Source organism: Coniosporium apollinis (genome assembly GCF_000281105.1).
Source record: "Coniosporium apollinis CBS 100218 chromosome Unknown supercont1.9, whole genome shotgun sequence".
In the NCBI taxonomy this organism is placed as follows: Eukaryota; Fungi; Ascomycota; class Dothideomycetes; genus Coniosporium; species Coniosporium apollinis.
The window spans coordinates 590,173-613,729 of record NW_006913271.1 but is presented as its reverse complement, the minus strand read 5'-3'; the positions used below and the strand labels follow the sequence as shown (position 1 = coordinate 613,729).

Genomic DNA, 23,557 nt, shown 5'->3' with positions numbered 1-23,557 from the left:
ACCCACAAACTCCATCTCTGTTCGCTTAAATACCACCGTGCCTCATGCATTCTCAGCAGCACACAGCATATTCGGAAATCCACAGCTTTCACTTACACCCGCCCGGTCTCATCGACTACCAGCCCACCTAGCAGCGACTGAGCGCATCATCCCGAAAAGCCCCCGCCCACGACGACGTGGACAGCCAGCGCACCCTTGAGGGCTGACTGATATTATTCGTTTCACTACAACCACCTGCTTGTGTTTATCCTCCTTTTCGAATCCCACAAACTCGAAGCAACAGCACACGCTCACCATGCACGACCTCCGCCGTCAAGCGCTCGAGAGCGGCAAGACCATCTCGCGCAAAGCCCGCTCCCGCCAGGCGTCTGGCCAGTCCTCTCGTGCCGGATCCGCCGCCAGCTCTCGCGCGGCCTCGCGCGTTGCCAGCCGGAATGCCTCTGATGACGAGGAGGGCAGTCTCAGCGACAGCACCAACTTCAGGTATGACGCGCTCTCCGCCACTCATCCGCTCTCACTAACACAACCCTTACAGCCTCAACTCGATCGACGATATCCTCGCCACCGAAGACACCGACATTGACGGGCCCCCCGAGCTCTGGAAAGCCGAACTCAACGACCGCATCGAGCAGCTCGTCGACCGCAAGCGCAGCAGCGTGCAGGGCCGGGAGGAGAGCCTCGCGGCATACACGCACCTCCTTACATCGCACTACGCAAAAGACGACATCAGCACCCGGATCAGTGAACTGCTGCCCGCGATCCTCAAGAGCATTAAGGCGGACACCAGCGAGCGGGAGACGGTGCTGGCCCTCAAGGCACTCGCCGTGACCGTCATCACCGACCCGAGCGACACCATCTACGACGCCGCGACCGGCGCGCTCAAACGCACCATCGCGGACTCGGGCTCCATGGCCACCAAAGCAGCCGCGATCCACACGCTCGGCACAGCCGCGTTCTACGGCGGCGCATCCCTCGACGAGACGGAGAACGTCATGGCGTTCCTGCTCGAGATCATTGAGTCCGACGGCGTGAGCGTCAGCGCAGACGACAGCGCCGAAGTGGTAACCGCCGCGCTCGAGGAATGGGGCTTCCTCGCCACGCAGCTCGAAGACATGTCCGAATCCACCGAAGAAGCCATGGACGCGCTAGTCGAGCAGCTCGAGTCCTCGTCATCCGAAGTCGCGATCGCCGCCGGCGAAAACATCGCGCTGCTGTACGAGAAGTCCTACACCGAGCTCGAGGAAGGCGAAGACGCACCCTCAGACGGCTCCGAAGAGTCCGACGACGAGGACCCGGACCACGACGCCTCCGCCCCGAAGATGGTGAACCGCTACGCCGTGTACCGGCGCGCCGATCAGCTCAAACACACGCTCGAGACACTTGCCTCCATCTCCGGCCGCGGCATCTCCAAGAAGGACCGCAAGACGCTGCACTCATCCTTCGCGGACATCCTGCACACGGTCGAGCATCCGACGCGCGGGCCTGCGTACAGCACGGCCGTGTCGCGCGAGACGGGGAAGCGGTACGGCAGCCGCATGACGGTGCGCATCAGGGATCATGGCGAGATGCGGATCGACAAGTGGTGGAAGCTGAGCCGGCTCAAGGCGCTCAGGCGTGTGTTGCAGGGCGGGTTTGTGAGGCATTATGAGGAGAATGAGGTCGTGTTTGAGAGTCTGCCGATTATGATCTCACGGAAGTAGAGGGTTGGGAGGTACGGGTTGGAAGAGCTTGGGCTGCTGCTGATGTGAAGAGCGGGTTTCACTCTCGCATGGCTTGAAAGGGAAGCACATGGTTGACCACTATAGGTGGGGCTTGCGGCTTCGAAGCATCTATGGAGATATTGAGATGGCAAGGCGCATACAGTTGGCAACGCTGGGAGTTCTTGAAGAGTGGACGGCGACTGTTGTCGTCATAATCACTAGGATCACGCTCGATTTGAGCGGGGATATCGTTTGGTAGCAAACCAGTGATGTTTCCTTGATCTCGAACAAGAGTCACAACTCGATGGAGTTCCGTATTCTCCCCATGTACACTTTTCGTCTTCAAACAGCTGTGGAGAGGCTCGAGTAGAAGACGCGCCATTGCGCAAGCACGTGCGATAAGGGTTAAGGTTATCGGTTGCCCGAGGAATGTGGTTATGCCGAGTCTGGTATAGCGGGTTGCGCAACGCCGCAACTCTTGATCTCACCACCACCAAAGCCGGGAACTTGGTCGTCGCCGAGCTTCTGTATAGCTGCATATCCATGCCCATGTGGCTTACTGTTGTCAATCGTTAAGCTACGACTTTACACAAGCCATCGCGCGAGAAGTTGAGCGCCGAAGAGAGCTTGTCCGCATTGTCGGACTAGCTCTTCTACCGGCTTTACCTAGAGTGCTGCAGTCCTTGGCCTGGGAATATAGACCTTTTGACGACGATACGACCGTTTCCGTTCTGCCTCCTGTTCCGGTGCTCGCCAGTCGCGCGGTCTAGTACCATCATTGTGCTCGACGTCTGCTTCCGCCCGTCTCCGCCGCACATTTATCCATTACGATCTTCAATCGACGACATAGCGTAGCGTCACTCTCCTCGTACCCTCGCCAGCACGATGTCACCTTCACCGCAGCTTGCGCCAGCTGGGAGCAGCATCTACTCGTCGGACAGCATGTACGTAGGGGACGGAACATGGGATTCTTCAAGGAATACTTTCTTGTTGCCGAACCTCGTGGGTCTGAATTTTGAGACCATGCGGTACAATGGTAGGATATGGTGCGGATCCGCTCCTGCTCTGTTCCAACTGACGTACGCAGGCATGGGCAATCGCTTCCGCGACTTTGCAGGATACCATTCCCTCATCACTGGACACGGTGTTCTGGCTGCGATCACTTTCCTAGGCGTAGTGCCCGCGGCCATCCTCTTCGCCCGGTTCTACCATCGGGACCCTCGTTTGGCCCTTCGAATGCACATATGGCTCCAGATTCTTACCGTTGCATTCACCATAGTCATCTTTACGCTGGGTTTCTTCGCTGTAGGACCTGAGAGGAGCCTGACAAACCCCCATCATGGCATAGGGACTGCAATCTTCGTCCTGGTTCTTGTTCAGGCGATAGGAGGCGGCATCATTCATCGTGCTGAGAAAGGGAAGGATAGGTTCAAGATACCATTGAAGTTGATGGTGAGACATGCGTCTGCCCGAAGTGCGGACTTTGCTAACACTCACACTAGATGCACCAATGGTTCGGCCGGGCGATCGCCTTGTTGGGCATAATACAGATTGCGCTCGGTTTGACCCTTTACGGTTCTCCGCGGTATCTTTTCATCCTTTACGCGGTGGTCGTCTTCGCCTTGTTGCTCCTCTACTTCATCCTCACATACCGGAACCAACCGGTCGGAATGTTCGACGATGGTGGAACGTACATATCAGGTGCGCGGACAGATGTCACCCGAACAGACGTCAGCGATCGCCGCAGCCACCGCGCAAGGAATCTGGGCGCACTGGCGGTGGCAGGCGCGGCAGGCGCGGGGCTGGCCTCGGCGAGAAGGAGATCTCGAAGCCGAAGAGGCGGAGAAGAGGAAGGGAGGACGGATGTTGCCAGCTCACAGCACTCGTCCCGCCACAGATCGCGTACACCATCCGGATCGTTCCTTGAAGAAAAGCACCGAGAGGACGATCGAAACCGACGAGACAACACATGGCGTAACCGCCTTCTTGGTGCTGGAGTGGGTGTAGGTGCCCTCGCAGGCCTCCGAGGCTTGTTGAATCGACGGAATCGGGATCGCGAGAGCGATGTTGGTAGCTATGCTCCTCCACCCGGCGGCGCCTCGACTGTCACACAGACCGATCTGAGCAGGATAGAAGAGGGACGGGCTCCGATGTCGCCGAACGATCGATGGGCGCGTGTTGAACAACAAGAGGCAGCACAGGCGGCAGCAATGGCCAGTCCCACTCGACCGAGAGTTCGAGCACGAAGGAGCGGCGAGTCGCTTACATCCTACGACAGCCGTACAAGCTTCACCGACGATAGAGACGGAGCTCATGGCGGAGGCCACACTGCCCGCAACGGCATCGCTGCCCTGGGAGTAGCGGGCTTCCTGCGCCACAAATTCACGCAACGTAGGGACAGAAAGGAAGAGCGTAGGGTCGCCGAAGTCCGCCAACGAGAGCAAGAAAACGAGCGTATCGTGCGCGACAACAGCAGAAGACAACGACGACATACGGGGGACGGTGCTCCTCGGCACAGCAGCAGAGACACTCGGCGGACCTCGCTGCCCGAGTCCTCAGCCATTACCGGCAGCAATCCGGAGCTGTCGCGCCACACGTTGCGGCCGCCGCCGCTGCCTACTACGAACACTCGTCTACCAACAGGCGATGTTCCTACTCTGGGCAACCGGACGGTCGTGTTCGATGGAATTCCAGCTGGCGGGACCACACTACCACCCAATACAACTCTCGCTCCGACAACCACTGCTCCGGTATTTGTACCGCCAGCCACTTATGATCCACCAGTGACGACGTACAACACCGCCTCCGCGCCAGGCCCCTACATTCCCCGAACCAATGGCCCTAACCCTAACAACAACATGCTGCAAGACGTCGCCGCCGCCGCAGCCGCCGGAGCCGCAGCCGGAGCAGCCGGTGCAGCCGCAAACAGCAGCCGCCACCGGTCGACCAGCCGACAGCGCAGCAGCAACGGCGAGGGCAGCGTCGGCTCGCCTCCCGTCTCCGTGAAAGTGAAGATGCACAACGACGGCCGGCACGTGACGCTCAGACGGCTGAACGAGGCCGAAGCAGCCGCGGAGCGGGACACCAGGCGGCGCGAGCGGCATCGTCGGCGCGCTGGCAGTCTGAGCTCTGTTAGCGGGAACGACGATCGCTGGCGCAGGGCCGAGGCGAGGGAGGCGGCGGAGGCGCAGCAGATCGCCGCCGGTGCTGGACCGAGACCTCGCGATCCGATGCCGACGACGCTGCCCACTACGTTGCCGCCTCCGCCGCCGGGCCCGCCGCCCCCGAATGCGATGGGCTATCCGGGACCGGCGATGGGGGCTCCGCCGCCGCCGGCGCATGCGTACCAGACGCAGACGCAGATGCCGTTGCCGCCGCCGCCTATTCCTGCTGCGGCGAGCGCGATGGGTGGCAGTGTGGGGAGTCCTGGCGCGTATGGTACTGAGACGGATGTGAGTAATTACGATAGTAATAGGAGAAGGAGGAGGGCGGAGAGGGCGCAGGCGAAGCTGGCGGCGAAACAGAGTGGGAGCAGGGTTGAGTTTACGTGATCATGATGGGGTGGTGGAGGTGGCGCGGCAGTGTCTGTTTAGTGGACAGGCCGCAGTGAACGGGATTGTGTGGCCTTTGGCGTGGAATGAAGCATGGCGTTGGACGGGAGGCATTGCGTGGGAGCGCTTGTTGATCTTGCTTCTAGCTGGTGGGAAGATCGCGTCGTTCGCTGGGATAGGGTGATGCCGGTTTTTTTTCTTCTGCTTTGAGATCACTGTTCCTCGTGGAAGGCGTCCACTTACACTCACCTTGAGGAATAGATACAAGTGATCAAAGTAGAGTCCAATCATAGTGCTTACCATGATAGCAATGATAGGGTCTCGGAAATGCTCTGGAACAACCATAACGCCAAGCGGCTCACGGCCGTATTCATGAATGGCTAAAGCTTGGTTATGGAATGAAGCTTTACCACCTCAACCGCCAGTAGCTGCTGTGCTCCACCAGCTAGGACGAAATGCCAACAATCTCTAAAGACAACTACCGAGAGGAGAGGCATTTACCTGATTCTCGGCCGCCCCATCGTTCGAGGCGTCCTCCTTCTTCTACCTGCACGGATGGACGCTCATCAGCAGCTTCACTGTTTCCTGCGCTGGCTCTCAGCCAGATACCATGAATATGCATTCACATTCGAATATTTCAGTTTGTACCCTGATATCACGAAATAGATGAACATCATTGCGACGCTAGCTCCGCCACAGTTTCCGCCACAGTTTCCGCCATAATTCTACGTTGGATTCGTTGTCTCTCTGCGTCGTCTAGTTCCTCGGCCGCGGTTCGATGTTACGCGTCCGGTTACTCGGCAGGCTCTTGTGGACATTACATGTTTAGGTTCGGGCGCCCCGTTGCCGCCTCGTTCTTGCTGACTCGCCCAGCCTTCCAGCACTGCATGCGCAATCGCGCCAATCTGACATGTTACGCCTCTGGACACTTCTCCACGGCCTTGGCTGTGTGCCCCATGAATTTGGAAGGTACATGGCTTTACTTCATCGTACGAGGCACACCTCGATCACAAGGTCTACATTCAAAAGGCCTCGCCCTTCAGCCAGCCGCGCAAGCTGCACTGGGAGCAGGGCAAGCAGTCGGCAGTCGGTCCGGGCGGATTGCAAATCACTTGCAGCGAACCATTGCAGCCTCATCATAGAACAGTCGGATAGACGGCGACTGAACATGCGGCGCGGTTTCTTGGTGTACCTGCATCTGGCAGGAGTTTCGAAGATCATGTTCCTGAGCCGCCTCCACTCAATGTTTTCCTATGCATGAATTCTCCATGAAGTCAGCCCTGCTGCAAGTCTTGGCATTCTTCGTGCCTTCTATCGGCCCTTCTCAATGACCCCTTCTCTGCCGTTCACTGGATAATGCTTCTCCGGCAGTTCCTGGCACTTTTCACCTCCGTGGCTTGGCCGAATCTGGGCATGGCTGTGCACCACAGCGCGCTGAATGTGAGAAAAGCATGATGATGAAAGCGCTCCGTAAGGGGCATGTCGGGGCGGCCACTACAACTCAAATCACTAGGTGGTCGACGAGTATTATTTCACATGTTTACAGTCTCAAGATACGCTCCCGTCTTTGATGAAGTTCGGAGGAGCCACCGTCATTACCTTCAAATCTCCGTGCGCTACAATGTCCTCTGCTCCCGCCAAAAGGGCTTGTGACAGGTTCGTGTATCGTCTTCTTCATTATCCGGAAGGTTACTCACAAGGTGTCAAAGCTGCCACAAGCGAAAGATTAAATGCGTCGGCGAAGGGTCTCCACCATGCAAGAACTGTGTTACAGCTGGCCTAACATGCACGTTTCTCGCGGTGCCAATGAAGAAAGGCCCGAAGGGCAGCAGAGCCAAGGTCCTCTCCGAACTGAGGGAGACTCAGCAGCGGCAGAGTCAACCTCCCGGAAGCTATCATGATCCGGGATTCGATAGCCGCTCAATGTCGCCAGCGCTCTCGAGAAACACAACGCTGTTGACACCGGTTTTGGTCAACGATTGCGTAGAGTTCTTCTTCGCCAACCTGTATCCCACCCACCCAATTCTCCACCGACACAGATTGGCTCAAACGATCATGAGCATGGAGCACTCAGCAGAGGCGTACTGCATGGTTGCGGCATTGTGCTCGTGGATCCTGATACAGAGCAACATGAGTGTGCCCAAGACGGGCTTATCTGTAGAAGCTAGCCTGCTGCTTAAGACCGACCTTGGCCAACTCTTGTTGGAAGAAGCAGTACGCGTACGAAAGAGCTACGACTTTATAGAGACTCCAACGCGGCTATCGGTCACTACATCGTATTTTCTTTATACCTGCTACTACTGTCTTGACCAGCATAACTCAGCTTGGTTCTATCTACGGGAAGCAACCACGCTTGCTCAGAGTCTTGGGATGCATGACGAAGAGACGTACAAGATAGGGGACTTCATCGAGACTTCAAGAAGGCGGCGGCTGTTCTGGATACTGTTTATCAACGAGAGGCAAGTAAGTTGGTGCGCGTACGTTATACCTCAGCTGACGCTTGCCAGAGTTTACGCCTTACGGAGACATCGCCCCTTAACGCTTCAGGCTACCATTCAACTCCCTTCATCTGAAGAAGATCCGACTGAGACCATCCCTCTTACTGGATTTGTTCATTTGATCAACTTGTACAAGCCCTTTGACAATACATTTTTCGGTTTATGGAACAAGGTCCGCACGGGTTGCCTACCTTCGTGGCTAGCGCTACTCCAGAATCAGCTCTCCAGTGCACTACCTGCCTACCTTGAGGGCTCGGAAACACAAGTGGTCGAGCTGCGTACTTCGCAGCAATGGCTCCGGACGATGGTTTGGCAACTAGCAATTAGCCACGGGTTCGTCTCCTCGATTGCGACAGACCCGTCGTTGAGCTTTAGATATCCAATCGAAATCTCTCGTGATATGACCGCTGCGTCGAGCCAGTTCTCTCATGAAGCGATGGAAATGCACGGCGTAGGGTTGGTAAGCTTCAACTGTATCACCTTCAAACTGTATACCCAGTACACAAGCTGACGATCGATCCAGATTGAGAAACTGTACGACATCGCCTGCACGTTGACGGATGTGATGGCATGCGTTCCAATAGACGAACACACCTTCGAGCAGAGTTTCGAGCTCTGCCCTCGCGACTACCTCAATCATTTCCTTACCCTCATCTCCACACTACGCGGCGGCCAAGAGCGCTACCTACCCATGCTGCTCGCCAAGATCAACGAAGTCTTTCCGAACACAACGCTACCCATAGCGCCCGCTCCCTTCGCACCAGCGGCAGCACCAGCACCGGTTATATCCCTAGCGGATGACCTGTACAAGACTGCAGCATCCTTAACGCAGCCGCTCAAGCCAGAACCTCAGGAGAGCCCACGACAACTACCACACCGCTTCGGTAGCAACAGCAGCATACCCTACGCTGACTCCAATACTCCGCCAATGCCTCCTCCGACCCAACCATACCAGACCTTCTCGACCGCTATGGGTTATCCAGAAGCGACGCACCCAACACCATCCACTGGGATCTACCAGACCCACCCACCTGGATACTCGGGCTTTCGTCCGAGTTGAATTGAACGCCAATTCTCACGAGTGGAGAACAAGACAATCTACCCTGATTAGACAAGTTGGCGGAAGGAAGAACAAGAGCCGGCAGCTGCGGCCGACACATTGGACACAGGTGCGACAAGGGGCATGCAAAACTCTGCCGCGCAGCTATCAATGAGGGCGGTTTCAGCAGAATCGCTAAAGCACCGAGGATCCACCGGTCAGGTATGACCCGTTTATGGGAGTGCAGTCAAGCAACCAAGGTCTTCAGCAGGGACTGGACTTGAAAAGTCGATTCACCAGCAGCTCATCGCGGACATGGCACGCTTACCATACGATGTGACTGCCAACCTACCCTCAAGAAACAATGCTACCGCAACTGCAGCTAGCAATGCGATGGTTCCACACATGATTGCGCCAAAGCCGGAACCGGAAGATTCGGGCACGGCCAGTAACAAATCATCGATTACTGCCGATACGATGGAACGATAAGCAAGGCACCAGCAGCCGCCACAAAGATTAGCAACGACGCGACTTCACGACCGAATGCGGCAGAGCCGGACTACACGAGAGCAAACATGAGGACTACGCAGCTATCAGCTGCTACCGATGCAAATGAAGTCCACGCATGGAACGGACTTTTTTCGGATGCAGTTTAACAGGCCTGGCTCTTTAAGCCGTGGGCCATTTCATCTAGAGTAGCGACCACTCGCAATCCATGGATATTACTCGGTTGTCAGTTGCCGGCGAAGCGAGCGAACGTCAGTCAAGCGTACCGGAAGCCCATAACGTGGATCGAGAGATGCCGGCCGCAGAGCTGAAACGCTGTTCCGATGCGTAGAGATGGAAAATGTTTCCGGATCAGAGACGAGGAATGTACCCAGACGGTGCGAGTTTTATGAAGACGAAGAGGAGGCTATGGGAGTTGAGCGAGCGCTCGGTTGTGCAGAGGTTTAACTCGACAAGGACGGCCAAGGCCATTAAGTCATCTGAAGACAACTATCGCGGCGAAGAGAAGAATACAGGGATTTTGGAAAATGGCAAGGAGGTGGTTAGTACGATCAACGAGTACAATGTTGTTTCAAGCATTGAATAGGAGCTACGTGGGCAAGGGGCAATTTGATCGCACCGAATGGATCATGTCAGCTATAGTTTGGAGTAGCGACGAGGTTGTTGGTTCTCAACGGATACCCAGGTGTATTTCGGGCGCGTTGGACGGTGCATAGGCCTGGCGGCGCTATGGTTCCCCGAATGGATTGATAGCATGCAGCAATAAGTCCAAACAGAAAAAGGCACCATGGTGACACCGATTCACTGTGTTGCTTTCAGCAACAGTCTCCAATACCGAAGTTCTCCGCGGATGCTCGGCAGTCAGTAAAAGCCAAATGCCAGATGCTTTGACGTCACCTGTCAAGCCACACCACCAGATTGAACCCTGCCGAGATGTGATTGAAGATGCGTGGTCGGCAGGTCCGGCACTTGATGCACCGGCTCTCAAATCCCGAAGCTTGCGCATGGTGGACATCCGCTTCGAGCCACTGTGCTACTGTTCTGGTGATTGGGGCTTCTATCTCGCAAGCAGTCCGAACAGAGTATTTACCGAGTATGTGGGTGCGCCATTGATGCCTTACAGGACAGGCATTCCAATTAACTCGAGTGCCCCCACCCTTGCCGAATCACGCGGGCGATGCTTCCAGCTGACGGTTTCTTGGAACGCTTGGAACTTCCGATCGTTCCAAAATCAAACGCATCGAAGGCCGCTAGAAACGTCGCAGGGCTGAGGATCGCCGCTCCAGTGACACGGGGCTGGAACGTCATGCCCTCCATCTCATCCACTTGATGTTCGTGAAACTGGCCCGCTGCTGTCATGGTTGCCGCATCGCCCGGATCTCAAGATTTTGGTGTTGGTGTGTGATTGCGGGCTTCTTGAAGTCGATGCCTGGATCTGGAACAGGACGTCATTCTTTGCTGTTTTGAGCTTTCAGGGCGCACATGCTGTGCAATGGAGATGCGGTTTCGATAGGTAGGGTTCTTGGGGACTGGAAACCCTAGGTAGGGTGCGTGTCATTGTCATGGGACGCTGGGAGGAATGGGATATAAGTGTGGCAAGGGCGCTCGTACACACACTCCTGTTGATTTGCTAATGATAGCACTCTGATATACCAACAACCTGATAACATCATCTCAAAGTTCGTAGCAGCTCAGTAAACATCAGACACTACATGTATGTCAAATCCATTTGAGTCTTCCGATATTCTCACCTCTCAAACGTTAGCCGCCGCTGCCTACAGCTGCCACATCACAGAGCACAGACTGACGAGTTCTCAGTAAACAACCTCGTAACATCCAATCACGTGACATTGATATATAATGGCCACAATCCACTCCATCCCTCCCGAAATACTCCTCCAAATCTTCAGCTACCTCCCTATCCGGTCGCTCCTTTCCTTCTCTGTGACCAGCAAAAGCTGCCACGCCCTCGCCTCCGCCAGCGTGACAACCCTCTCTTTCGGCGTCTATCCCACCAGCCTCGCCAGCAAGATCAGCCGCCTGCACAACACAGCAGCGACAGACATAGAACGCGCCGAGAAAGACGCTCCCACGACCGTCTCTCTCGTCGTCCCGGAGGCAGAGAAATTGCCGCTGCCGGCGCTGTACGCCTTCCATGACGCGCTGACGACTTCGATCCTCTTGCGGTACGGCAGCAGTCTCCGCCATCTGGACCTCACGGTCTGGACGTTGGGTCAGAGCATCGCGACAGCGCTAGCGAAGTGCAGGAATCTGCGCTCACTAAGCCTGCGCATTGAGAACCCGCATGTGCGGCTTAGCGCCGATGCGCCGTGGGAGCTGTCTGAGAGCGGCGTGAAGGTCATGAGGAAGGTGGACGAGGACGATGTGTGGGATTGTTTTGATGGCGCATGGGGACGGCTAAGGGAGCTGAGGATTGAGGGCGCGAGAGTCTCGAGTGAGCAGCTGGTGAAAGTGCTGAAGGCGAATCCGGGGGTGAGGGAGTTGTCGGTCAAGAACTGTAAGAAGCTTGATAAGGAGCTGTGGAGGTTGTTGGGTACGGAGTGGGAGGGGCGCGGAGAGTTGGAGTCGCTGGGGATTGTGGGGTGCGGGATGCTCGATATGGAGACGCTTGAGGAGAGTTTGCCGGCGTTTGGGAAGCTGAAGGTACGTTAGTGAATGTACCAAGACGAATTTCCACTGGCGAATGCTGATACTCCTCCGTAGCACCTGTCTCTGCTCGGCGCCGTCGGCTTAGATATTGACGAAGTCAAGAGGAAGAACGATGAGGAGTGGCACATTAAGGACTTTGTGCCACCGCAATCGTCGTCCGGCCAAGCCGTGCCGCATATCATTGAAGTGGATCCGGCTTACATCTGCAACGATTAGACACTCACAATACATAGACACACAAACTCATGAATAGTTGAAATACTGATAGTAATAGTCGCGAGAAACACGCTCGTGATAAGCGATAGTAATGTCAACAGGGAGATGGTGCCAGCGGAGGTGAAGAGTCGGGGTTCTCGAGTACGGTGAAGGGGACTCCGTGAAGGGATCCGCGCTTCATCTATTTCGTCCTCATACAAAGTTCCTCACCTAGAAGAAGACAGTCAACTGAGCCTTGCGCATCTCTATTAGCATCTGACTCCTTCCTGGCTGGCAAGACTGCGATGGCCGTATCTTATCTCCAAGGGCGTGTCGCCAGACTCAGCACTGGTGTTCTCCGGTCTCCATCGTATCCGAGGTTTTCTCAAACTGGACGTTTTCACTTCACTTCCTCCACCACAGCGTCAATACCAACCACCCCTATTGATTCCATTCGATATGCTCTCATATTGCTCGCCCACGATGGTAATTGCAGAGTTCCCTCGTCTGCCCAGCCTCTTTCTTTCACGCGCACAGAAAGCTTCCTTTCTGATCAACTTCTTCATCCTTTGGCCAACGTACTTCTCGCGCTGGACACCACCATCCTTCTATCAAGCAGACGACCACCGCTCCTTTATCGTATACTCTGCTCGCCCTGTCTTGCTTTCGTCGATGTCCCGCGCTTGTCGTCACTCTCCATACTCTTTTTGTGAGCTGAGGCTCGCTTTGCATTCACGCTTCGTCTTCCGCATACGAATTCGTCGAACCTTCACTCCTGTCGTCTCGTTAGAAGCTCTCTCATCATCACTCAAGCTCTGGAAGAAGCAGAATGTCTCCATCAATCGCCCTGTCTCTCACCGCTCAGTCAATGCCGCCTACCCCGGCTAGTCCGGCGAGCGTTCTCCCTGAGCTTGACCTCACTATCTCACCCGAGGATTGTCACGGAGCGGTCGGACTCCCAGAGACTGAGGTGAAGAACATCATCCGCAACACCGCCATTCTTCTTTACAGGGCGGAGAAGGCCGCTCCGATCTGGAGGCGTAACGTAAGTCACTTTCTACTTCAGAATCAGCATGAAGAAAACACAGTACTAACACATTGACACCACAGGTCCGTAATAATCGTCACAGCCTCCGCTTCTTCATCAGCCGCATAGAGGGCGATCAGTCCTCGAATTCCCCGTCGTCCGAAGCCATCATCAACCCGCCAGGAGCCTTTACCGCCGGCCGCCAACCCTCGACGAAGCCGCCGCCGAAGCTGGCAGAGCTTGCGGCGTTTGAGGACCTGTACTACGCCACTTGCTGCAAGATCAGAGAGCTACACGCGGACATCGCGCTGCGCGCCACGCACTTCGGCGCCGACATGCTACAAACCTCACTATCCGGCGGCAGGGGCAGCAGGACCCTGCACGACTTCGCCACCATCCTCTGGGCGCACTGGGCGTTCCTCAACGACCCGGCCCTCATCACCACCCTCGCCTCCGCCGTGCGCGCCGCCTCCTCCACGTCCCTCTGGGACACCAACAACATGCCCGTCGGCGCCATCATGGCACTGCTGTGGGAGAAGCAGCAGCAGCAGCAGCAGCCCGAGCCGTTTCGTGTCTTCGCGGCACGTCTTCCCCGCGCCCCCGCCAATACGGCGAAGCCTCTCCCCCCGCTCCCCACGCTCGAGAGGGCCCAGCGGTACGTGGTGGCGGGTGGGCTGGCCCGGCTTGAGGAGAGAGGAGAGGTGGTGGTGCCGGGGCTGGTGTTGCCCCAGTATGAGAGCGTGGCGGTGGGGTGGGAGGAGATGGAGGGGATGGTGGAGAGGGTGGTGATGGCGGAGAGGGTGAGGAGGGGCGAGTTGGGGGATGGGGAGGGGGTTGAGCGAGTGGTGGAGGGGAAGAAGAGGAGGGGTTTTGGGGGGTGGAGGAGGATGAGGTGGTGGTGAGGGGATAGGAGGGGAGGGGGAGAGGGCGAGTATACAGATTTGATACCCTTGAATGGAGCTTTTTGAGTTTTTGAAACTGGATGCAATTGAATGACATGATATTGATGCAGAAATCCTCACGTGATGACGACCTCCACGTGATATGCTACATATCTACGGTGATGCTTGAGCTCCGAAGATGTGTGAGAACTTTGAGACATTAATGGTGAGAAATTCACGTAATGATTACCGCGTAAATTGTTCCTCATAGACATGGCGATGGGAGATTGGAGGTTGTGAGGATATGACTCATTCTGCACTGAGGTATTGATGAAGGAAAGGAATTGTGATGATGGCTTACTTAAACCATACTTGCAGACATCTCAGAGGGTCGAGGTGTGGTTGAGTCTGGCAGACGTCTGGCGCCACCGACGGGAGAGGCGCCGTGTTCCGGGTTCCTGCCCCGAGCTCTCCGGACTTGCAGCTTCCCCGGCAGCAAGCGACAGCGACATGACAGCTCTGCGCACAACTGACAGCTCCCCGAATTACCGCAGCAACCAACACGCACACAGCATGCCCATCCCGCCCGAATGAGCCATTGAAGCTCACAACATCAATTCCGCCTGCATCCGGACAACAAGATCGAGCCATTCCGTCTAGATATACGCACACACCATGGACCTCCGCACCCGCCTCGGCATAACAGCCTCCACGCCCCAACTCGCGACCTACCTCCTCAGCACCTCGCTCTTCAGCATCTCCTTCCTCGTCTTCCTGAACGCTTCGATCTCCTTCCTCCTAACCTCGCGCCTGGGCCTGCGGCACGATGTCGGGAACAAAGTCGGGACGCTGGGCTTCGTCGACGAGCTGGTGGCGCTGGTCGCATGTCCGGCTTGGGGCGTGCTGAGCGACAGAGTCGGCGTCAGGTGGGTGAGTGTTGTTGGGTACGCGATTGTGGGGCTGGGCTTGTGGGGGTTTGTGTGGATTGGGGAGGGGGAGGGAAATGTGTGGGCGAGGCTCGTGGTTGCGAGGATGGGATTTGCGGTTGGAGGGGCGGCGACGTGAGTGCTTCTCTAATCCTTCCCAACAGGATCAGCGGAGGCTGTGTGGGGATTCGGGCGACTGGAGCAGGTTGTGCTGATCAAGTGTGGTGCTGTAGAGCAACAATGGTCACGGCAATCCTGCCTACCATGACCGCACCACTGCCTTCCCCACCACCTTCGCGCTCACCTACGAGAACTGGGAACGGACATATCGCGACGCCTTCGGTCTCCTCGGAGCTCACCATCACACCCGCCCGCTACCGGTCACAGTCGCCCACCACGCCTCCCGCCACCACGGTGGCTCAAGCCTCACCGCGGAAGCCGGGATCCGCTTCGACGAGCCAGTTAGCAGGATTAGTAGGCGTGTTCACAGGCCTGGGTGCCCTTGTGGCACTAGGTGTATTTCTCCCCCTTCCAGCGAGGTTTCAGAAGGGCGGCGTCGAACCTGCCGATGCGATCGCAAGGGCATTCTACATCGTCGGTGCCGTCGCCTTCGCAGTCGCGGTATCCTGCTTCTTCGGTCTACGAGGTTTACCCGGCGAAGAGCGGAAGAGCTGGCGGAATGCAATCTCCACCCCGAAGAAGACCGACAGGGATGCCGCTGTGAGGGATACGAAAGAGGTAGTGCTCTCGTACCCAAAGCTGCTAAGTCAGGCACTGGTACTGGGCTTCAAGGATAAGAACATCGGTCTGGGATATCTAGGTGGTTTCGTGGCGCGAGCAAGCTCGGTCGCGATATCCCTCTTCATCCCGCTCTTCACGAACGCCTACTTCATCTCCACCGGCCGCTGCACGGCCGATCCTGACGAAGATATGAAAAGCAGCTGCAGACGCGCCTACGCGATCGCAGCAGCTCTATCCGGGACGAGCCAGTTAGTCGCACTACTCTGCGCGCCCGTGTTCGGATACTTGAGCGGAAGATACAAGAAAGGCAATCTCCCACTACTACTGGCCGCCGTGGCAGGCATGGCGGGCTACATATCGTTCGGCCTCCTCAAAAGTCCAGACCCCGGCGACAAAGACGGCAGCCCGGGCGTCTTCTTCATCGTGGCTCTCCTGGGCATCAGCCAGATCGGCGCTATTGTCTGCAGTCTTGGCATCCTGAGCCGCGGCATCCATGGTGAGAGTAGAGAAGAAGACAAGGACGTGAATGGCTTGGCGCAGCAGCCGGTAAGAGCCAGAGACGGCGCTATCGTCGCGGATGGCGCGTCTGCTAGTGCTTCACCTTCGGCTGCCTCGGCTGCACTGAGAGATCCGCTGGTTGATCCTGCGCCTCCGCAGCCGACAGCGTCGGTTATACAGATCGATGGCGCGGCATCGGAATACTCGCCGCTGCTACCATCACATCTGCGGCAGCCGCCGTTTGGCGCGCCGGAAGGCTCGAGCTCGCATGCGCATATGAAGGGGAGTATAGCAGGCATGTACAGCCTGTCGGGCGGCATAGGGATCCTACTGTTGACGAAGGTGGGTGGGATCATGTTCGATAGGGTGGATGTCGGGAGCCCATTCTTCTTGATGGCAGGGTTCAATGCCGTGCTGTTCCTCGCAGGCGTGGGAGTCGCTTTCTGGGAAGTGGTGAGGGGCCGTGCTGAGGAAGGAGTTTGAAAAAATAATAAGCTTCATGGGAGGGCGTTTTGGGAGCTGGCAGGATGGGTAGCTATGGGGCAGCAAGATGTCCCAAGGATCAGGGCAGGATCGTCACTGACGGAACGGCTTGTTGTCAGCTTAGAAGGAGGGCGAGTAGGAATCAAACAGAGCTAAGCACTGTTGGTGGTTCTTTGGCTACATCCTTTCACGTCGAGGAAGTGCTACTGACTGACATTGACTCCGCACTCGGGCGGAATGGTGCGAGTGGGACGTGTCAGCGGGCTGGATACACTTGAAGCCGCAAACACGTCTAGGTTTGAGATCGTGCTCGTTACCATAGTCTCGACGTCCATCTTGACCTGCATGATACAAGCGGTAAGTACAGATACAGCAGGTCATTTGCTCGCATGGAGCAATTTCCTTTCATTTCATCTTTCACTTTACTTCGGCCTCTTCTAGTCACTCCCCTTATTTCACGGTTAGATTGCTTCTTCTAGCCCAAGTCTCAAAGAGGTGGAAGCGCGCTCCACCCGAAGCTCCTTCGACAGCCCGTGGTTCCCGACTCGCCTCAAGCTTGTGATCCAGGATCAGCCACCGAATCCGAGCGTGAATCGGATTAGAAAAGACGGCATGACGGAAAAGGTGCACGCAATGGCAAGTTCGCTCAGTGGCTTCCTGACGGGCAGGCGCGGTTCATCCTCCACCAAGCCGCAAACAGAACTTCGCGACGTTAAGTCCGCCGGGCCAGCCGCAAAACCTGAGCCAAGGTAAGCAAGCCATGAGGACCACTGTCCCTAACAAACCAGAAACTATCGACTAACCTAGGAATGTCTTAAAGCCGCCGAAGTATCCGCCTCCGCTTCGGCTCCAAGGATCTCTTGATCCAGGAGGATATCCTCCGCGCGCTCTCCCCCTACCTCTCACGCCGCCTCAACGAAGCAGACGCGCAACAAGAGTGCGTCCTCCTCACCTACAAAGAGATCTCCCTCAGCGCCTTCAGCATGTTTGCGAGGTGGGTCTGCCACGGCGAGCTCTACACCGGAGACCTCTGGAAAGACAACGGTGGTATCAACGGCGATAGTCTGCTCGAGCTCTTCTTCATGGCCCGGGAGCTTGAGATCGAGATGCTGGAGAACAAGAGCCTGGATACGATTCGGCAGTACTACGAGGGTAGTCCGGAGCACGCCTCCCTTCCGACTCCGGCTACGCTTAGCAGGGTCCGCGCGGAGGCTGATGGGGAGAATGACCCGATCATGCAGGTCCATCTGGAGATTCTGGCCAAGCAGTTGGTAGTTGCTCGCAGGGTGGTGCCGAGTCGAGACCTGAGATTGTACGTGGAGAGCGATGGCGTACTGATGCTGCAGATGACGCGGGCGGCGAGGGTGTGGGCTGAGCACTGCCAGAATGACAGGAAGAAGCCGAAGAGTCGGAGGGGCAGGGATGAGTTGTGTAGGTTCCACAAGCATAAGAGGACGGAGAGATGCTCGTAGGGGGGTACAGACGTTTGATAGCTGGGAAAACAGGAAAACAGCAGGGGGAGATTTTCTTTGGCATCGGATGGAGCACACTTGCTTGAGGACAGGTACTTTTGAGATCCTTGGGAATGGGGCGAACACACAAAATTGACTGCGGCCTGAGTGGGACAAGACGCGAATGTACACTAGGATTACGCGCCGCTCTCGTCCTGCACTAAAGCTCGGGGCTGTGTTAGATGTTGAAGCAGGGCTTCTTTCACTTAGTGCCGTGACGCATGAATTGCAACTGGCCGCTGAGAACACTCCCGCATGACTGCTAGAAACAGTGTCCCACTGCGTTTTTCACTAATGCCCTACATCAACCCGTGACTGGCCTGTACCTGCAGTGAAGCCGCCGGGCACTCTCCTCCGCCATCTCGCCCCGTTCCGCCGCCAAGCCCCTTCAGCAAGCCCCCCCAGAAACGTCAGAGCTCCCGTCCCTGCAGCCATCAACGCCCTCGACGCGCCTCAACCACGGGCAACACCGCTGCCACATCCAGCCTCCAACATGAGTGGCGTGGGCGAGACCAAGTATGTTTCCCTCCACAAGTCTCAAACCCAGATACCTCTTCATGGTCCACTGACAAGAACGTCGTCCAACAGATGGCGCCGCGGCTCCCAAACCACGGCCAACACCGCACCAGGCGGCCAAAACTCCCTCCGCGGCCGCCAATCCGCCCAGAACTCCGGCACCAGCACCCCGAACCCGGAGCTCGGCAAGCGCCAGTCTCTGTCCTCGGCGTCGGGGAACACGTGGGATAGGAGTAGGAGCGGGAGTGCCGCAGGGCAGGGGCAGGGGCAGGGGCAGCAGCGTGGTCCGCCGGGTGGTCAGGTAGGAGGGCAAAAAGGAGCAGGAGCAGGGGTTGGAGGACTGGATGTTGGTAACGCGATGACGGCGGCGACGGCGATGGTTCAGGAGGAGCATGTGCCTGTCAATGGGTATAATGCGGATGAGGTCCGCACGTTCTTGGCTACGGGGCGCGGAGGTGCCCAAGTTGATGGGGTGAAGAGCGGGAAGGTCCCGGTGTGGAAGGCGGGAGGGGAGAACAAGGGTGTCAGGTCTGGGGGTCCGTGGGGCTCAAAACGTGAGTGTGAATCTGGGGGCATTGATTGTGAGGAGTGATCGCTGATGAGTCGCAGCTACGCAGATGGCGAGTGGCCAGGACTTCTGGGTCCAGTTGAGGAAGCAGATCGCGAGTCTCGAGCAGGGCAAGGCCGGCTGAGAAGCCCACCGGAAACCAGATGCCGTCTACGGCTGGTGTGTCAAGGACAAGCAAGCTGCGCGAAGCAGGTGACATTGCATATGGTGTTCCGGTAGCAGCATCGGGAAGCATCGGGAAGCATCATTGGAGTTGAATACCACGGAAAATGGACGGCTTGTTTCAGGGCACGGGGTCTATATGGGAACCTCAACCACGGTCGACCGCGTCATTGCTTGGATTGAATCGCTGGGTCCGAAGCATACGTATATTTCGTAGGCAGCTTGCGCTCAGCTAAGAGATTATCTATCTGAGATCAGCTATTGGAGATCAGCCTCAGTCCAGGGCTTCGGAGGCGGGACGATCAGATCGGAATGCAGACTCCGAGCTAGAGCTTTCTAAGAGCAGTGGAGCATTACCACGTTGTCTGGAATATCTTGGCTTTCGAATCGCATAAAAAATCAATTATCCCACCAATCTTACTGCAATCCAATCATGTTGGTCGAATTTGGGTCTTACTATGACCATCCACCAGAAACAGCGCGATACTTACGCGTTGGTGCCGAGACACGAGATCCCGGCTTTGTTCTACCACCTCACACAAATGGGAATGTGAATTTAATGCCACATGAAGGACTCTGAAACCACCGATTCCCTAAGAACACCATTTCCCACAGGGCCATCACAAGCCACCTCCGCAAGCCCTCCATCGCGCGAATCCCGGGCTCCTACCATCAATGTCCTCACCACCACGAACGCCAACACACCTGCCCTCCTCAAACCACCGCCGTCACCCGTCAAGCGTCGACCTTTCCCCCAGCCTTCACTCACACAACTACAATTCCTACTTCAACACACCCTCGCGCTCCCCCATAAGCCGCAGATCGTCGGCGGTCAACTATCAGTACTCACCCGTAACACCACGCTCTATATACGATGCCAGGCCTGGTTCCAGGGGCAATGGCCTCTCAGAGCTGGATGGCGTGGCCGGCGGAGATGGCGGGCTGGGCAATCTGGCGGACGAGTTGGCCGATATGTGGGAGGATGAAGAGGGGGGCCATGATCATGGCGACGGCGAGGTGGCGGAGCTGGGGGATGGGGGGCACAGCAACGGGGAGGTGAGGATCAACGGGCATCATGCTGCAGTACACGGCGGTGTAAGAGACAGCAGTGTTGCGGCGTCGTCGCCCCCCATGCTCCGGAGTCCACTGCAGGCGTCACGACATCGACCGAAGCACCAGCGGAAACCCTCGCAGTTTGACGGCTCGGAGTATGGTGGGGAACAGGAGCTCGACGCCTCAGGAGGGATAATTTCAGGACTCGAGGCAGAGATCGCGGCGCTGGAGAGCATAGCGCGTCGGGGCACCGAGCAAAGCACGAGCGAGACGGATCAGGGAGTGCAACGCTTCACCGAGTCACTACGAGATCTGGGAAGTCAGGCCGCCATAGAAGCCGGCACGACACGGTTGCGTCTCCTATCTCCTTACCCTCCCTCCCACCCTCAACCACCATCAACCTCAGACACCTAGCTAACGCCAGCACTTCCGATAGTCTCGCAAATGCTTACACAGCCCAAACGACGCACCTCACAACCGAAACCCGCACCCTGGCATCCCTCACCTCAACCCTCCTCTCCCCGCTCTCGCCAGCTCCACCCCCCGAAATCATCGACACCCTCCTCGCCCTAATCCCCGAGACCATCTCCGCCCTCCCGACGCCCTCATCCACCCCCTTATACGCCCTCCACAATCTTACACGCACGACACAAGACCTGGTCCAGACGCTATCCTACCTATCCGACTCGCTGCACATGAGCCGGCAGACGACGCAGGTAGCTGCGCGGAGGCTGCGGGCTGTCAAGTACGCGGTTGCGGAACTGGCACGGGAAAGAGAGTTGGCGGAGGAGGGGCGGCGATGGATAGAGCAGGGGGGTTGGGAAGAGAGGTTGGCAAGGAGAGAGAGTAAGGGGGTGTGCGCAGACGTGGTGGGAGGGTTTGAGAAGGTGTGTGAGGGGTGGAGGGAGAGATTGCTGGCTGGTGCTGAGGCCGTGGGATGAACAATGGGGCTGGGGAAGTGGATATGGGCTGGCATGTTATTATCGCATCTTTGGGGATGGCGTTGGCATTGGGAAGGTGTTTTGGGGACTTCTCGTGGTATATAGGTTGCTCTAGATAGAGCCGGTGTCGAAGTGCAAAGATACTAAGATCCAAGATTCTTATTCGACACGCCCATATTTGGAGCTGAACAATATCGTCTGTTACTCCTTTGCGCGAGCAACTTGTCCTCGATCACGGAGGCTGATATCACGTGATAAGACATTCCATCGTGCCCGGTCGCCATCCCGGCTTCGGCTGGCGCGCAGGTCCGATGGGAGGGAAAAGCCGCTCATGCAAGAAGCCGGGAGTGTGACAAGGCCGCTGATTGGGAGCTTCCCATGCGAGCCGAATGCCACCGTCACCCGCTCCCCTGTCAGCCGCAGATGGATGCCCTCCAACGAGCAGCTCGCCTCCGCCTTTCTGTGCACTCGATGCGCCCGCGCCATGCAATGGAACAACCGCCTCTGGCCCGCTTTCGGGCGCGATCCACAGCCCGGCTGACCTGCAGAAGGGCGGGCCTGGCAGCCCTGGGCGCCAGAATTACAGCACTGCTTCGAGGTGCTTAAGCAGTCCTCGCCCGCCTTTCGAGCGGCCGATGTAGCCTCAACTCCACCACCGTAACTGCTCGCTGCTGCTGCTGCTGCTGCTGGAGACAGAGCTCGCAGTTGTCGCAACGATGTTCGTCTCACGACATTGGCGCATGCCGAAGGTCGTCCTCGGCCTTCTGGTCCTCGAGTTCCCGCTCACCGTCGCGATGCTTACGCTGTTCGGCATCGCATCGCCGGATCTGTATCGCACGAAGCTGTGGCAGGAGGGCGCGGATCATGGGTGGAACAGCGATCCAAGCGAGGTCGTCTACAGCTTTGCGAACTATGAGCCGCAGAAGATACCGCTGGTCTGGAGTTACTTGTACGGCTTGCGACCCTCTATCCAGCGCGAAACGCGAGCAGTGACTGACTTCTCCACTCCAGTCTCACCCGCTTTAACCTCATCGTCTCAGTCCTCAGCATGTTCGTCCTCCTCACCAAGGTGACGCTCTACGTCATGCACATCCTGTACCCGCTGTTGTCGTTCTTCGTCCACGGCCTCCTGCTCGCTCTCTACGCATACAGCCTCCACGGCCAAAGCGCGCCCGACACCCTCGACGCAGATCGCCGACGAGCATGGTACATCACGCGCGGCTGCAGCGCCGCCAGCACCAACAGCCTCAGGGGCTACTGCCAGCAAGCGAAAGCCAGCTTCGGCGTCACGGCCTGCATGGTGTAAGTGGCCTTCTCCCCTCCAGCCGCAGCGCAACAGCAGCTGACCACTCAACCCCCCCAGCGCCCTCTTCGCAGCCCACCTCATCCTCGCAATCTGGTCCATGATCCCCACAAAACAGCAGCGCCATGCACGCAACACGTCCGTCGAGTCAACCGCAGAGATGGCAAAGCAGAGCCTCGCGGCGGGCATGAGTCCCGAGCAGCAGTGGGAGCAGCATAGATGGCAACAGCAGCACCAGCAGCAGCAGTGGGAGATGCAGCATTATCCCCGGAGTCCGGGCAGCACTGGAGGACTGAAGAGCCCGATGACGCCAAGGTCGGTCGCGTTTCATGCGCTGGATGGGAATGGGGGGAGTGGGGATTTGCCATTGAGAGGGCAGCCGTATCAGCCGTACGAGCCTGGGAGATGATGACGGGGATGGGTTTTGGAGTTTGGAAATTCTCGGGTTTTGGGTTCGGGAGATGGGAATTGTTTGTGTATTGAGATGATGGGCAGATGCTGGATATATACACTAATTTAACATGTGACGCTGTTCCGATACTCAACACATATATAAGATCCGTCAAAAGTGTGATTTTGGACCAGCATCAAGCATGATGGTCTTCCGTGGGAATCGGGTCTTGCGGAGACGCATCAAATGCTTTTAAGGGTCATTATAATAATAGAGAGTGACCCGTGGTAGCAGGAAGTAGAGCTATGTGTGCAAGAGATGTGTGTTGTATCACACATATACAACACACATCTCTTGCACATATAGCCGTGCTACCACTGCTACTACCAGTCACTC

At 57.0% G+C, this 23,557-nt stretch overlaps 11 protein-coding genes across 11 annotated transcripts; all 11 read left to right on the top strand.

The window, feature by feature from the left end:
- Positions 1-295: 295 nt before the first annotated feature.
- Positions 296-1,700, top strand: W97_02559 (uncharacterized protein; the record flags this gene model as incomplete). Its single annotated transcript, XM_007780459.1, has 2 exons — positions 296-483; positions 536-1,700. 2 exons carry the CDS (start codon positions 296-298, stop codon positions 1,698-1,700), a joined length of 1,353 nt encoding a protein of 450 aa, XP_007778649.1.
- Positions 1,701-2,585: 885 nt separating this feature from the next.
- On the top strand, positions 2,586-5,251 carry W97_02558 (uncharacterized protein; the record flags this gene model as incomplete). The annotated part of the gene is made up of 3 exons (XM_007780458.1): positions 2,586-2,736; positions 2,788-3,152; positions 3,203-5,251. The coding sequence occupies 3 exons, from the start codon at positions 2,586-2,588 to the stop codon at positions 5,249-5,251; spliced, it is 2,565 nt and encodes an 854-aa protein (XP_007778648.1).
- Positions 5,252-7,057: 1,806 nt separating this feature from the next.
- W97_02557 (uncharacterized protein) lies at positions 7,058-8,809 on the top strand (the record flags this gene model as incomplete). The annotated part of the gene is made up of 2 exons (XM_007780457.1): positions 7,058-8,209; positions 8,273-8,809. 2 exons carry the CDS (start codon positions 7,058-7,060, stop codon positions 8,807-8,809), a joined length of 1,689 nt encoding a protein of 562 aa, XP_007778647.1.
- A 2,346-nt stretch (positions 8,810-11,155) lies between these two features.
- Positions 11,156-12,181, top strand: W97_02556 (uncharacterized protein; the record flags this gene model as incomplete). The annotated part of the gene is made up of 2 exons (XM_007780456.1): positions 11,156-11,959; positions 12,020-12,181. The coding sequence occupies 2 exons, from the start codon at positions 11,156-11,158 to the stop codon at positions 12,179-12,181; spliced, it is 966 nt and encodes a 321-aa protein (XP_007778646.1).
- Positions 12,182-12,989: 808 nt separating this feature from the next.
- Positions 12,990-14,089, top strand: W97_02555 (uncharacterized protein; the record flags this gene model as incomplete). Its single annotated transcript, XM_007780455.1, has 2 exons — positions 12,990-13,205; positions 13,271-14,089. 2 exons carry the CDS (start codon positions 12,990-12,992, stop codon positions 14,087-14,089), a joined length of 1,035 nt encoding a protein of 344 aa, XP_007778645.1.
- A 654-nt stretch (positions 14,090-14,743) lies between these two features.
- Positions 14,744-15,133, top strand: W97_02554 (uncharacterized protein; the record flags this gene model as incomplete). Its single annotated transcript, XM_007780454.1, has 1 exon — positions 14,744-15,133. One exon carries the CDS (start codon positions 14,744-14,746, stop codon positions 15,131-15,133), a length of 390 nt encoding a protein of 129 aa, XP_007778644.1.
- A 101-nt stretch (positions 15,134-15,234) lies between these two features.
- On the top strand, positions 15,235-16,716 carry W97_02553 (uncharacterized protein; the record flags this gene model as incomplete). Its single annotated transcript, XM_007780453.1, has 1 exon — positions 15,235-16,716. The coding sequence occupies one exon, from the start codon at positions 15,235-15,237 to the stop codon at positions 16,714-16,716; it is 1,482 nt and encodes a 493-aa protein (XP_007778643.1).
- A 612-nt stretch (positions 16,717-17,328) lies between these two features.
- On the top strand, positions 17,329-18,188 carry W97_02552 (uncharacterized protein; the record flags this gene model as incomplete). Its single annotated transcript, XM_007780452.1, has 2 exons — positions 17,329-17,465; positions 17,537-18,188. The coding sequence occupies 2 exons, from the start codon at positions 17,329-17,331 to the stop codon at positions 18,186-18,188; spliced, it is 789 nt and encodes a 262-aa protein (XP_007778642.1).
- A 532-nt stretch (positions 18,189-18,720) lies between these two features.
- Positions 18,721-19,435, top strand: W97_02551 (uncharacterized protein; the record flags this gene model as incomplete). The annotated part of the gene is made up of 3 exons (XM_007780451.1): positions 18,721-18,743; positions 18,816-19,297; positions 19,353-19,435. 3 exons carry the CDS (start codon positions 18,721-18,723, stop codon positions 19,433-19,435), a joined length of 588 nt encoding a protein of 195 aa, XP_007778641.1.
- Positions 19,436-20,148: 713 nt separating this feature from the next.
- W97_02550 (uncharacterized protein) lies at positions 20,149-21,467 on the top strand (the record flags this gene model as incomplete). Its single annotated transcript, XM_007780450.1, has 2 exons — positions 20,149-20,876; positions 20,963-21,467. The coding sequence occupies 2 exons, from the start codon at positions 20,149-20,151 to the stop codon at positions 21,465-21,467; spliced, it is 1,233 nt and encodes a 410-aa protein (XP_007778640.1).
- Positions 21,468-22,183: 716 nt separating this feature from the next.
- On the top strand, positions 22,184-23,179 carry W97_02549 (uncharacterized protein; the record flags this gene model as incomplete). Its single annotated transcript, XM_007780449.1, has 3 exons — positions 22,184-22,416; positions 22,479-22,769; positions 22,831-23,179. The coding sequence occupies 3 exons, from the start codon at positions 22,184-22,186 to the stop codon at positions 23,177-23,179; spliced, it is 873 nt and encodes a 290-aa protein (XP_007778639.1).
- Between the last annotated feature and the right edge of the window lie 378 nt (positions 23,180-23,557).